The sequence below is a fragment of the Onychostoma macrolepis genome, chromosome 22 (assembly GCF_012432095.1).
Source record: "Onychostoma macrolepis isolate SWU-2019 chromosome 22, ASM1243209v1, whole genome shotgun sequence".
In the NCBI taxonomy this organism is placed as follows: Eukaryota; Metazoa; Chordata; class Actinopteri; order Cypriniformes; family Cyprinidae; genus Onychostoma; species Onychostoma macrolepis.
In genome coordinates this window covers 6,147,238-6,162,353 of record NC_081176.1, presented here as the reverse complement: position 1 = coordinate 6,162,353, position 15,116 = coordinate 6,147,238, and the positions used below count along the sequence as shown (strand labels likewise).

General features: G+C 35.7%; 1 protein-coding gene across 1 annotated transcript in view; it reads right to left on the bottom strand.

Annotated features, from left to right (window-relative positions):
• Window positions 1-2,009: 2,009 nt before the first annotated feature.
• LOC131530227 (uncharacterized) overlaps window positions 2,010-15,116 on the bottom strand; it is a 28,693-nt gene continuing 15,586 nt past the window's right edge. The window contains exons 7-9 of the mRNA XM_058760379.1: window positions 3,514-3,598; window positions 3,367-3,417; window positions 2,010-2,988 (exon numbers count right to left, since the gene is read on the bottom strand). Coding sequence (XP_058616362.1) covers window positions 3,399-3,417; window positions 3,514-3,598 — 104 coding nt within the window. The 3' untranslated portion in view covers window positions 2,010-2,988; window positions 3,367-3,398. The remainder of the gene's footprint in view (window positions 2,989-3,366; window positions 3,418-3,513; window positions 3,599-15,116) is intronic.

Sequence of the window (15,116 nt, the reverse complement as noted above, 5' to 3'; positions counted from 1 at the left end):
GCAGGACTTTTACTTTCTGACCCTGGATTTGACACCTCTGGTCATAAATTAATCTATTACTTTTCCTACATAATTTTTAACAGAAAAAGTGGTAAAATACCTATTTAGGAGTCTTAGACCTTTCCAACGATATATAGTTTGTCATGATTAGATTAGGATTTAATTGTAAAATACTGATGTTCAGCTGTTACAGAACTGCAGGAATTTACTATTAAACAAATGCCATCGTAATATTAAATATTGGAAAAATTAAGAATTATATTGCTCAGGCTTTTAGACATGAACACTTATCATACGATCCTCAACAGTGGTGACAATAATTATTCATACTGTGGTGTTACCCAGCATGCATTGCAGCATGAAGCATTTTGTTGATTGTCACCATTGTTGAGATTCATACGCTGGTTCTTGATGTCTGTGTGTGTCTGCATAGGACTGGAGTTTAAATATTTAAATGCATTAGATTTAAAATTCTTTCTCTATAACTACTACAGCAGTAAATTCATTGCGTACTGTGGTTTCACAGAGTTGTTTATTCAAACACAGAACATAAACTAAAAAAATGAAAAATGTTGTATGTATATATATATATATACACACAGTATATTGGATGCAAACAGGTAAGCACCTGATGATTACCTCATCATATGAAAACAACTAACAGTTGCTCACTGCACAGCACTGATCTCTCCGCTTTACAACAGCACATGCATTGCTACAGAGATCTAACACAGGAGTCAAGGGTCAAGAGCCCAACTAAAGCAAACACTGATCTACATGATGGTGGTATCATTTTAACCAATAAAACATCAACATCTGATCCTCTGTGATTCACAGTAACAGCAGGTGTTCATCACTAATGCACAATCATCATTTAATTAGTCTCTCAATTATCTCTTAATTACCTCAACTCATTGAGGTCTTGGGATTTGACTCGAAACTTGCTTGTGACTTGAAAGGAATGAGTTGGTTCCTCCTCTGGTGAAATCAGCTGCTGAGTTCATGGGTGGAATAAACACATGGCAGGACTTTTACTTTCTGACCCTGGATTTGACACCTCTGTTTATGACAAGAGTGCACCTGAAAAAAATCTACATCATGACATGAATTCTGACCTTTGTCACAGAAAGTCTTCTTAGTTGCCTTTTCTCTATCACGAATTAGAAATCATAAGAAATTATTTATCAGTAGAAAACTTAAAATTTCAAAATTCATCCTTTGAAACCAATTTTAAAATCAGACATTGCATTACCATGTAAATGGTACATTAAAATCATGTTACAAAATATTTTCATTCATGAATTATAAAAATTAAGTTTGGATAGTGCACTATAATGTCTCTGTTCAAAACTGTGGGTGACAGTTAAGAGGTTAAGTTCATGAAAATGCTTTATGAACAATATTTTATATAATATATATATTTTATGAAACATGTTTAACTCTAAACCTGTTAGAAAATCAAAGCCATAAATCTAAACAAGTTGTGTTCCAAATTTGCGCTGAGAGGAACTATTTTTTGTACCTAGTGTAAAATAGATTTATTAAAGGTAATGAGGGTGGAATATTACAATTCCAATAAAAATACACACCTGAGCCAAATTTATGCAGGCAAAATTATAAAAAAAATAAAATAAATAAACTAAAATGGACAAAAATGTCCATAAGTTTGCACAAGGGTTAATTAGTGAAACTAACTTAAAATCTCAGAGGAACTTCAAGTGAATACTGTTTGGGTAGTGTGTGTAATTCAGTTTTTGTGTGATGAAAGTGTTTACTGACATAAAATAATAATAAACTTTTTTTTTATCAGTTGCCAAGGTAAAATTTTGTTTAGTTCATGTAGAAGTACTAAAACTGAAATAAAATTAATACAAATATTGACATATATCTAAATAAATAATAACAATTGCAAAATCAAAATTACTAAAAGTTTAATTAAAATGAAAATGAAAACAGAAAATATGAAGAGTTCCAATTCAAAAGCCTCTAAAAGCCATCTTGGTCAAAAAATGAGATACTGAGTGAATGCTCTCCACACATAGTATATGTTCATAAGGTACTTTCACTTCAAATGCCCTAAATACCAGCCTCAAGCCATTCAGAAGTACCAGTACTTACATAGAAACAGACTTACTTAGAGGTTTATGCATCTGAACTCTTCATATACAAATTACTCAAAACTAAGCAAAACAAGATGTATGAATTATTTTACACTTTGTATGCAAATGCAAATACAGTACATTAATACAGTGTGCATAAAAACTGACAGTACAATGTGTGTAGCACAGATCTTCTTCACATGGAATTTGTCCATTTAATACATTTTGTAAATGAAATAATGAAGTAATGTTGACTGTCCTGAGAACTCATGGTAGGTTTGTCTTAAATGTTTATACACTTTTATATCTGTGTAAATACATGGTTAAATGCTTAATTGTGTGTTTCCATCTTATTTTCACAAAGCATTTGGTTTATAACTTTATCAAGACAACTAAATGCTAAAAGTAGGTTATTGTTGAACTGAATACAAATAATGTATAAAGAAAGTTTAATAATGAATAAGCGCCACCTGGTGGTTCCATCACAACAAGTTTCTTTCAGAAGCTTCACTCCAGAAACACTCAACCTCTGTTTGATCTGCTGAGAAACAGCTGAAAACACATCACTTCTACAAGCACTTCACCAAAGCATAACCCATAACCAGAAACCAAGGCACTTATTACAATAAGCATGCTAAATGATAAATATAATATTATTCCAGGTTTATAAACTACAACTACGAGGTAATGTTCTGATATAAATGTCCTAAATTATATGTGCTTCTAGTAACAGGTAGGTTATTATTTCCACAACATGTAAAAAGTGTTTTATGATTAGTAAGTAAAGTACTTTAGGTTACAGCTCAACAGCTAAAGCTGAAGTGTGGAAATAATGTTGCAGATCCAAGAACCACTTGGGATCCTCTCAGATCACGTGTCCTTTTTCCATCTGCAAGGAAAGAGTACAGAGAGAGAAATTAACAGCTGTTACAGTTACAGGAACTGAGGAAGTCATCAGATCTGTCATCAGTCAGTGATTAAGAGTCAGTCTGAAGTTTCTATCACCCATCTGAATGATTTTGATGTAAACTCCATTTAGTCAGTGAAAAGATTAGCGGATGAATACAAATGTTTGTTCCCCTATTTTTTTTTCATCATAAGGGCAGAAATGGTATTATATTTTCTGATTTAATGGTGATTCGTTGTTTGATATCTGAATAAATGACATGAATCAAGCCCCATCACACACATAAAAACACACACACATCTGCAGTGAAATAAAACACAGCTGAGAATCTCATAATACTAGTAAGCTGCAGTACTTTACCTCATCCTTGGACTTTTGACAGATGCCTGCGCTTATTTTTCATCTTCTCTCCTTTTAAAAATAAACACACACAGACAATTAAACACTAATTTTGCATAATAAAGACAATATTTTCCTCTCACTATAATAGCTGGTTGTAATACTTGCCCTTTGTAAAGCACCTTCATCAAATCACAACAGTCGATAGGGCCACGAAAAACAGTCACGCGTATTCCTGAAGGTGGACCTGCATCTGGAACACAAGAGCCTTTACAGTTAATTCCCTTTCGAATGGGAACTTGCACTGCGCCCCCTAGAGGACAGTAAAGGATTACTGTAGTGAGGATTACTATGAATTCCAGGACAAAATGCTTTGTGCTCCTCCATGTCAGAGATATCTGACACTTGGGGATTCGCTTATTCGCTTATCTGACAACTTGTGCATGTTATATTTAGGAGAAGAACATGCATGCAGGGGGCTAGGCAGGGTAGGTGATTTGGTTCAAAAACATTTTTTGTTATGCTGGTTGAAAGTCTCTTCACGTCCCGATAGCAATCACTCAGTTAAGTGGTCTAAATGTATTTATATTGTCTGTGGAAAGCATAGGACCATAAAATATTCATCCAATCATATCCCTCGGTCCGAGGACTATGATAGGCTGTTCTACCTGCCTGTCAATGTATGTATTTGTATACCTCCATGAACCCTGTTCGCACAGACATGATACGTCACCAGAGCATTTATTACGTTACTGCAGACCGAGCGAGAATGGAAGGCGTTATTATTGTAATATTATGAGCTTTTTTTCTCACCGGTGAATGAGACACAAGGTAATCTGACATTCCACAAGGTAATGTTCACTGGTGTCAAAAGTATTCACATTCATTACTCAAGTAGAAGTATAGATACTAGGGTTTAAAACGACTTTTGTAGAAGTTGAAGTATCAACTCAAGCTTTTTACTCAAGTAAAAGTGTAAAAGTACTGGTTTCAAAACTACTTAAAGTATAAAAGTAAAAGTAATGTAAGGAAAAAAATGCCATTAAGGACAAAAGCTTAGGCTGCACCACAGGGGCCTATTGTGCACTACCCCACCTCCTCAAAAAAAAAACATTTTTCTAAAGGCCATAATGACTGTAATGTTATATTAAAATGTTAATGTTGAAAAATTTGGGTTGCACTAGGCTACCTGTTTCAGCCGCATATATTTCCATTAAAAATGAACGCATTTTAGTACAATGCAAATACATTAAAGAACCATATATGTGTACTACTGAGCATTAATGTGTTTCATGGAGCGGAAGATATGATGACTAGTTGCCTAGAAGTATTGCAATGGTGCAAAAAGTCAAACTTCAGAGGAATGTCATCATTAACCTTCATTGGAATGTAAATGTACACCCAAGCTTAGCTGCAGGAATCTGTGAGGGCAGCGGACAAGACAATTGCTGTACCCAGGGCAGCCTTAGTAACAATTACCCTTGTATGGTTGTCTATATACAGGGGTGAACATGTTTTTCAGCCTGGTTCTCATATGAGAACCTGGAGATTTGGTTTGGTCCTCACACAGGCCATGGCATGTAGTGTGACCCATAAACTATAACTATAAAAAATTAATTAATAATAGTGATAATAATATTATTGCACTTCATTTCTTTTCTTTTATATATATATATATATATATATATATATATATTAACTAACTAAAAAATAAACTAAATAATCAAGTGTGATAATACAAATGCAATTATTTCATAGTAAACTTAAAATAAAATGTTAATATTTTTATTATTATCATTATTTTAATTTTAATTTTCATCATTTTCAAACGTAAAATCAGCGAGCTTTTATTTTGGCGGGTTGCCGGCAAGTAAGTGTAATGCGCTTCCGGGTTTAGCGCTGCTGATGGAATTGCGTCAGTGAATGAAATGTCACAGTTTTGCTTTGAAAACGGCAGCAGGTAGCCTAGATTATGCTTTCAGTTTGAATAGAAATCTTATACAGTACAGTTTGTCGATCTAAAATGGAATTAATTTGTGCATTAACAGCTGTCAACCATGTCGATACGCCAAATGCGCTGTCAGAACTTATTACGCAGTGCATTTTTAATTTTGGTCGCATGCGGACCATATATGTGCACCCAGTCTATATACAATAAACATTAGTGCTGTCAAAATTAATGATTAATCCAAGTGATTAATAAACTCAATCCTGATACCTTCCTGGTTTGTATATGCTCAATTCTATAGCTAATGGCAACAATGTAACAATGAAAACTAGAAGAGTAACAAACACTTTGGACTCAATCCTGTATGTACAACAACAGGGTAATCTACATAAGTTACATTCCGCTCGAGTTCTCTTCTTGAGTCTCTGCAGTGGCGGTTCTACATTGAATTACTCTCTGGGCGAGACCCCCTCTTTTTTTCAAAAAAAAAACTTTTTTGCACAAACAGCCATGTTTTACTATAACAATATACGTTTATAAGCTTATGTTTCTCAATTGCACAAATCCTTTAACAGAACATTTGAAAAACACAATTCTGCACAAAACAGTATGAGTTATCAGAACTCTATACTGTATATACATAATAAACACTCTGTGTTTATTTGGCAATCGACAATCAACAGATTTCCCATCCCCCAACACCATCACTCACGACCTGAAGTCAAGACTAAACCAATTCACCTCCACATAATCGTTTTGTATATTTTACTAGCCATTTCACACAATTCAGAAAAAAAACAAAACGTGCAAATTATAGGCCTGTGTTTTAATATTATGAATGAAATGTGCGTTATTTGGAAGAAAGTCAAGGTGTGACTGACTTCAGCCCACTTGTCCCACTAATGGAGCGGACAAGCACTAGAGGGCTGCTTTGGGTTTGGGCTCCCGCGGGACCCAACGCAAATCTCGCGGGAGCGGGCGGTTTTACCTTTGCTGCGGGCGGTCAGAATGGTGTGTAATAGAAATGGAGTCAACACATTAAGTTGAGAAGAAAATTAAAGCGGCTGTTTACATGACAAAAGCGAAGCAAGGCAAGTCAGACATCTGGAAACAATTCTCAATTGTCACTGAAAAAAATGGGAAAGAGTTAAACTTCTTAAGTTGCGATAAATGTGCACAAGGACATAAATCTGGCACCTCTGCCTGAGGCGACATACCTATTTTCTAAGTTCTATGTGTTTATTTACTTAAGTTAAAGTTATTTCATATTTTACTTTGGCTTATTTAGCATACTTAAACTGTTTGTTAACAGTTAAGTTCATTGTACACTGAGTCCGAAATTTTTGCGTGCGTTTTTCCGATTTTTCGTATTCCTCATCCTTTCCTATGAAAATGCATGCTACGGATGCGAAAACTTAGAAACTCGAACCTGATTTTTTTTTTATGAAGGACGAAAGTTTCTTTTGCTAATAAAAAAAATACCCAATGTTTTTGTCAGGTGTGGTGCTTTGGTTTAGCATCATCTTATTTAAATGCAATCATGTTTAAATCCTGCTATTCTGGATGATAAATTGAACGAATATTTGAGTATTTGTGTAGCCAACATTTTTACAAGCTCTGAGAGAAAGTCCAGCGGGAGTGGGCGGTCCTGGTCAGAAATTCAGCCAGGCGGGCGGGTGCGGGTTTAAGAAAACAGTCCAGCGCAGGGCTCTACAGCACCTTCTCAGCAAGCAGGGCGCCAATTTGCCAATTCCCACACAGTTATATGATAGATAACAGAAAACCGTTTAAGCGGCGCAGATTATTTTATTTTTATTTTTTCAAGTGCTTGTGCACTTCCCCACGTGTCATGAAAAATGCGCCGAGCGGCTGCCCCGTCGCCCATGCCTAAAACCGCCACTGAGTCTCTGCCACGCAGAGTTGTAAATCAGGGTCAGAAAGTAAAAAGTCCTGCCATGTGTTTATTCCACCCATGAACTCAGCAGCTGATTTCACCAGAGGAGGAACCAAGTCATTCCTTTCAAGTCACAAACGAGTCTCGAGTCAAATCCCAAGTCCTCAAGAGTTAAAGTTAATGAGATAATTAAGAGACTAATTAAATTATGATTGTGCATTAGTGATGAACACCTGCTGTTATTGAGAATAACAGAGGATCAGCTGTTGATGTTTTATTGGTTAAAATGATGCCACCATCACGGAGATCAGTGCTTGCTTTAGTTGGGCTCTTGGCCTTTTAATAACTCAAAGTCATTTGCTTTTAAGCAATTGCAATAGTGTTTACAGCAAACATTTGTGCATTGCTGAATTAAAAGCTTGAGGTTTGGTTCTTTTGAGCTTGAGTTTAGCTTGCACTTTCTGCTTCTAAATCATTTGAACGAACGTCATGAAGATGTCTCTTTAGTTTGTTGACTGACATTCAGCTATTATTGAGCTGTGAAAAAAGTCCTGTTAAACAAGTGCCACTATAATGCTCTAATATTGGAAAAAATAACTATATCAGCTCAGGCTTTTAAACATGAACACTTATCATATGATCCTCAACAGTGGTGACAATAATTTTTCATACTGCAGTGCATCATGGGAGTTTTTACTATGGTGTTACCCAGCATGCATTGCAGCATGAAGCATTTTGAAGATTGTCACCATTGTTGAGATTCATATGCTGGTTAGTGATGTCTGTGTGTGTCTAATTAGAGTAAGAGTTCAAATATGTACAATAGGTTTAAAATAAATTCATTATACTTGTTGGACCAATGCTTTCCTTGCATGCTGTAGGTTCACAGGGTTGATTATTCAAAACATAAACCTACAAATTAAATAAAATATGTTGGATGTAGTCAGGCCAGGTGACGATTATTTATTCATCTAAAAGCAGCTAACAAGTGCTCACTGCACAGCACTGATCTCTCTGATTTATAACAGCACATGCATTGCTACAGAAAGAGATCTAACACAGGAGTCACGGACCAAGAGCCCAACTAAAGCAAGCACTGATCTCCATGATGGTGGCATCATTTTAACCAATAAAACATCAACAGCTGATCCTCTGTTATTCTCAATAACAGCAGGTGTTCATCACTAATGCACAATCATAATTTAATTAGTCTCTTAATTATCTCATTAACTTTAACTCTTTGAGGACTTGGGATTTGACTCGAGACTCGTTTGTGACTTGAAAGGAATGAGTTGGTTCCTCCTCTGGTGAAATCAGCTGCTGAGTTCATGGGTGGAATAAACACATGGCAGGACTTTTACTTTCTGACCCCTGGACTTTACAACTCTGCTGCCACGGACATCTTCGTACTTGGCTATACGTCTGCTGTGTCCAGTGTTGGGGTAATATAGCCTACTTATCACAACATTGTCAATACATAGCTAATTTATTCAAAGCGTCTCTCTACCGAACTACCTACTGTAGCTTAATTTGCGGAGGGCGAAGAAAGCACCCGTTTGATAAATGAGCCAGTAGTGGAGAAATAATAACTTTTAAGAAATAATCTTTTTGAGTAACGACCCCAGTGTTTTGTGATTTGTGTCATGTGCAGGTGCGATGGATCGCGTATAAACCAACAGGGTGTCGGAATGGTATATGTTTATACTTCTCATCCAATCACAATCAAATTCACTCTATCCAGATGGCGCGATTTATCTGGATAGATTTTTTTTTTTTTTTTAACGATGACAAGCGGAATGAAAGCAAGCCGAAATGAAATAGGAGTAACGAGGCTATTTTTAAAATGTAAGGAGTAGAAAGTACAGATAATTGCGTGAAAATGTAAGGAGTAGAAGTAAAAAGTCGGCTGAAAAATAATTACTCCAGTAAAGTATAGATACCCAAAATTTCTACTTAAGTAAGGTAACGAAGTATTTGTACTTCGTTACTTGACACCTCTGGTAATGTTACATTCAACTCTCCACCCAACGCAGTCTCTCATTGTTCATGTGTTTTGGAGGAGGCGTGGCTTTGGAGAGTGATTTGCAGGGAGGGTGGGATCGCTTTCAAAGCTAGCTTGCTGTTGCCGAAATTACTGTTGAAGAAAAATTCATTTTGGTTGATTTTCTATATGCTCATGAAACATAGTGGAGTGTTTCTTTCTAGTTTCTTACCATGAGTGGAAAAGTACAGCTGCAGAGAGCTTGTGAGCTTGTAACCTTGAGTGCGTAGAGTGTATAAAGGTGGAGAAGCACCCTCACCGTGTGTCACACTCTGCAGCAACCTGTGTGCATGACTGTTGACTTTCTTTGCAAAGAATAAACCTTTTTAAAGACTAAGAGTGAGTTTGTCTCTTATGCTGATGGGAGTCAGTTAAAATTGCCCTGACAATTTGGTGTCAGAAGTTGGGATTCATTGGATGAGTTTTCTGGACCTGAAAGCTGTGACTGTACACACTCAAAAAAATGATTCGGTCTAAATTTACATTTTATGTAATTCAATTGCATAACAATTTTCCATCCATTTAGATTACATAGTTTTAACATAAACAAATCAATATACTTAATGTGAGTCATATGCATCAGTCATAAGTGAATGAAACAGGTAAGATTTATGTAATAATTCACAGCAAAGTCCCCACACTGCTGAGTTTTCATGTGTTTCCACACTACAGAGTGTTCAAGTAGCATTGAAGCAGTGCTGGAGTTAAGAAGATAATTATGTGATGATTGATCATTAATGATGAACAGCTGCTGTTATCAAGAAGAATCACCGAAGAAAAGATAAACACAAGAACTACAACTGACTTCAGCCACAGCTGAAGATGAAATCAACTGAAATAAAAGAAGACATTAAATCTCTCAAAATCTGATTAAACAGCTTCACAAACAGCATCAGATTGACCAGATTGACTTTATTTCTGTCAGACTTCTAGAGAAGCTCTTATTGAGAATTAACAGAGGTTTAGATGCTTTATTGTTTTGTTTGAAATCACCATCAAAGAGACCAGTGTTTCCTTTTGTTGAGCTCTTGACCCTTGACATTTTGGTGTTAATATTACACTGGTTGCTTTAATTGTGTGATCATTTAAAACACACTTAGCTTAACCAGTGAAGCCAAGTGCAAAAGAGTTGTGAGTAGATAATCCACTGACCTCGTTCCAAATCCAATTTCTGATTGTATAGATGTTATACTGTTTTAGATTTTTTCATAGTTTCATATCCTGTAGTGTTGTAAATATCAGATAATTTGAATAATTTACAAATCACTTTGTGCACATAAAGTTTTCATCTGTAGCAATACAAAGACCACAGACATCAAGAATCAGTGTATGAATCTCAACAATGGTGACAGTCAAGAAAATATTCAGATGAAACTCTGAATATCACAAAACAAGCTACTAAAAGTCACAACTATAACAGCATACGTAAAATAAAATAGTAAGAATAAAAGAAAATAATCAGACAATTCAGCTGTGTTGTTTATTCATGCTGCAATGCATGCTGGGATACACGGGAGAGTCTTGCACTATGCTGGTACCCAGCATGCATTGCAACATGAAGCATTTTGTTGACTGTCACCATTGTTGAGATTCATACGCTGATTCTTGATGTCTGTGGTCTTTGCATTGATACTGATGAAAACTTTTTGTGCACAAAGTGATTTGTAAATTATTTAAATGATCTGATTTTACAAGACTACTAGACCCGAAGCTATATAAAAAATCTAAAGCAGTACTACATCCATACAATCAGATGTTGGACTTAAAATGTGAAAACTTTTTTTTTTTTCTTAGCTTTGCTGGTTAAGCTAAGCGTGTTTTATATAAACACACAGTTAAAGCAATCAGTGTAATATTAACACCAAAACGTCGAGGGTCAAGAGCCCAACAAAAGGAAACACTGGTCCCTTTGATGGTGATTTCAAACAAAACAATAAAGCATCTAAACCTCTGTTAATTCTCAATAAGAGCTTCTCTAGAAGTCTGACAGAAATAAAGTCAATCTGGTCAGTCTGATGCTGTTTAATCAGATCTTGAGAGATTTAATGTCTTCTTTTATTTCAGTTGATTTCATCTTCGTCTGTGGCTGAAGTCAGTTGTAGTTCTCGTGTTTCTCTTTCCTTCGGTGATTCTTCTTGATAACAGCAGCTGTTCATCATTAATGATCAATCATCACATAATTATCTTCTTAACTCCAGCACTGCTTCAATTCTACTTGAACACTCTGTAGTGTGGAAACACATGAACACTGAGCAGTGTGGGGACTTTGCTGTGAATTATTACATAAATCTTACCTGTTTCATTCACGTATGACTGATGGATATGAATCATATTAAGTATATTGATTTGTTTATGTTAAAACTATGTAATCTAAATGGATGGAAAATTGTTATGCAATTGAATTACATAAAATGTCAATTTAGACCAAATCATTTTTTTGAGTGCATCCTGGACTTAGAGTCCAGCCCTAACCCCGAATAGGTTTGAAGGGATGACAGGGACCGACCGCCGGGGCCCGGAGGGGACACCACTGGAATTAATAAACGAACCCAGGTGGCAACAGAACTCTCTGGTAAGAGACAAATCAAAATTTTCTAAAGAATTTGGGTTTAGAAAATTTGAATTGAAATTAAGATAAGGGGATAAACCATACTGGTGGGTCTGACTCTGTGGTAGTGCGTAATTAAGAAGTATCTGGGAGAAATTGAGATCACTACACAGTAAAACCTCCAGTGTATATATAATCCACACTCAGAGTGTTAAAAAAGTAACACTGAAGCAGTGTTAAAGTTAATGAGATAATTAGTGTAGTAATTGAGTGATGATTGAGCATTAATGAAGAACACCTGCTGTTAACAAACTGAATCACTGAAAGAAAGAGAAATAAGAACAGAAAAAAGAGACTAGACGAGCAGAAAAACAAGAACTACAGCTGACTTCAGCCACAGCCTTAGATGAAATCAACACAAGATAAAAGACATTACATCTCTCAAGATCTCGGCTGAGAATGAATAAACAACTCCATAAACAGCATCACCAGCTTCACACGTTACTAACCAGATTGACTTTAGATGTTGATGCTTTAGTTTTGTTTGAGTTACCATTATCGAGGTCAGTGTTTGCTTTAGTTGGGCCTTTGACCCTTGACTTAAAACATTACAATTCTTTTGGCTGCTATAACTGCATGTTTGTTTAGACATGTTAGTTATGGTGAAAAAAAGCCAAGTGAAAATGTGATCAGGAGTTGGTTATGTTTATACGTTAATAAAGACGTAATCAGTGTATAGCGGTTTGAATAACTGATTAAACTTCGAGTACAGTCACTGGTAGATTTATTAGTTAATTTTGTTATTGAGATTATATACATAGTTTAAGACCTGACCGTTTTAATATTAATCTGAAAGACTTTTAAAACTTATTCTGCACTGAAAGTTTGCTTTTCTTCATCAAACAGACTTCAAGAATCAGCATGTGAATCTCAACAATGGTGACAATCAACATAAAGCTCCATGTTGCAGTGCATTCTGGGAGCACCAATCAAAACTAATCCATGGCTCCCAGCATGCAATGCGACATGAATAAATTATGCAGCTGTCTTAGTATTTCCTTTTGTTTTGATATTTTGTTGTGACTTTTAGTAGTGTGTTTTGTAATGTTCACAGATGATCTTTTTATCTGAATATGTTGATTATCACCATTGTTGAGATTCATACGCTGAGTCTTGATGTCTGTATGATAATGCAGTTTTAACTTTTAGTGCCGATTTACTTTTAAATGTCTTTCAAATTATGATGAATCAAGCTTTATACTTCATTCAAACAAAATAAAAAAATCAATGATAATGCTCTGAATGAAATCAGTTATGGAAATCACTAAACGCTGGTGACTTCTATGTAGAAGTCTGACCATCAACACCAAATGCCATAACTAACATGTCTAAACAAACACGCAGTTATGGCAGCCAAAGGAATTGTAATGTTTTAAGTCAAGGGTCGAGAGCCCAACTAAAGCAAACACTGACCTCGATAATGGTAATTCAAACAAAACTAAAACATCAACATCTAAAGTCAATCTGGTTAGTAATGTGTGAAGCCGGTGATGCTGTTTGTGGAGTTGTTTAATCATCCTCTGCTGAGATCTTGAGAGATGTAATGTCTTTTATCTTGTGTTGATTTCATCTAAGGCTGTGGCTGAAGTCAGCTGTAGTTCTTGTATTTCTTCTCATCTCATCTCTTTTTTTCTGTTCTTATTTCTCTTTCTTTCAATGGTTCAGTTTGTTAACAGCAGGTGTTCTTCACTAATGCTCAATCATTACTCAATTATTAAACAAATTATCTCATTAACTTTAACACTGCTTCAGTGTTACTTTTTTAACACTCTGAGTGTGGATTATATATACACTGGGAGTGTTGATTTAACACTGGAGGTTTTACTGTGTACGAGCGGATACAGCACAGTTAATACATTTCTGGGAGAGATTGAAACTGTGTCTGAGGCAAGGCAGCGTGATCAAGAAGTTTTTGGGAGAGATTGAGATGACGTGGGTAGAGACAGCACAGTTAACCTCTTAACTGTCACTGTCCACCCTGTGGGACGCCTACCTTTACTTCACTATTTTACAATTAAATCCTAATCTAATCATGACAAACTATATATCGTTGGAAAGGTCTAAGACTCCTAAATAGGTATTTTACCACTTTTTCTGTTAAAAAATTATGTAGGAAAAGTAATAGATTAATTTATGACCAGAGGTGTCAAATCCAGGGTCAGAAAGTAAAAGTCCTGCCATGTGTTTATTCCACCCATGAACTCAGCAGCTGATTTCACCAGAGGAGGAACCAACTCATTCCTTTCAAGTCACAAGCAAGTTTCGAGTCAAATCCCAAGACCTCAACGAGTTGAGGTAATTAAGAGATAATTGAGAGACTAATTAAATGTTGATTGTGCATTAGTGATGAACACCTGCTGTTACTGAGAATCACAGAGGATCAGATGTTGATGTTTTATTGGTTAAAATGATGCCACCATCATGGAGATCAGTGTTTGCTTTAGTTGGGCTCTTGACCCTTTTAGTAACTGAGAATGGATTGCTTTTAAGCAATTGCAATATTGCTTCACAACAAACATTTGCACATTGCTGAATTAAAAGCTTGAGGAAGCAGATGAGCTTACACTTTTGGCTTTTATGTCACTTGAATGAACATCATGAAGGTGTCTCTCTTTGGTTTATTTACTGACGTTCAGCTGTTACAGAACTGCAGGAATTTACTATTAAACAAATGCCATCGTAATATTAAATATTGGAAAAAATTAAGAATTATATTGCTCAGGCTTTTAGACATGAACACTTATCATACGATCCTCAACAGTGGTGACAATAATTATTCATACTGTGGTGTTACCCAGCATGCATTGCAGCATGAAGCATTTTGTTGATTGTCACCATTGTTGAGATTCATACGCTGGTTCTTGATGTCTGTGTGTGTCTGAGTAGGACTGGAGTTTAAATATTTAAATGCATTAGATTTAAAATTCTTTCTCTATAACTACTACAGCAGTAAATTCATTGCGTACTGTGGTTTCACAGAGTTGTTTATTCAAAAGCAGAACATAAATTAAAAAAATGAAAAATGTTGTATGTGTATATATATATATATATACACACAGTATATTGGATGCAAACAGGTAAGCACCTGATGATTACCTCATCATATGAAAACAACTAACAGTTGCTCACTGAACAGCACTGATCTCTCCGCTTTACAACAGCACATGCATTGCTACAGAGAGATCTAACACAGGAGTCAAGGGTCAAGAGCCCAACTAAAGCAAACACTGATCTAAATGATGGTGGTATCATTTTAACCAATAAAACATCAACATCTGAT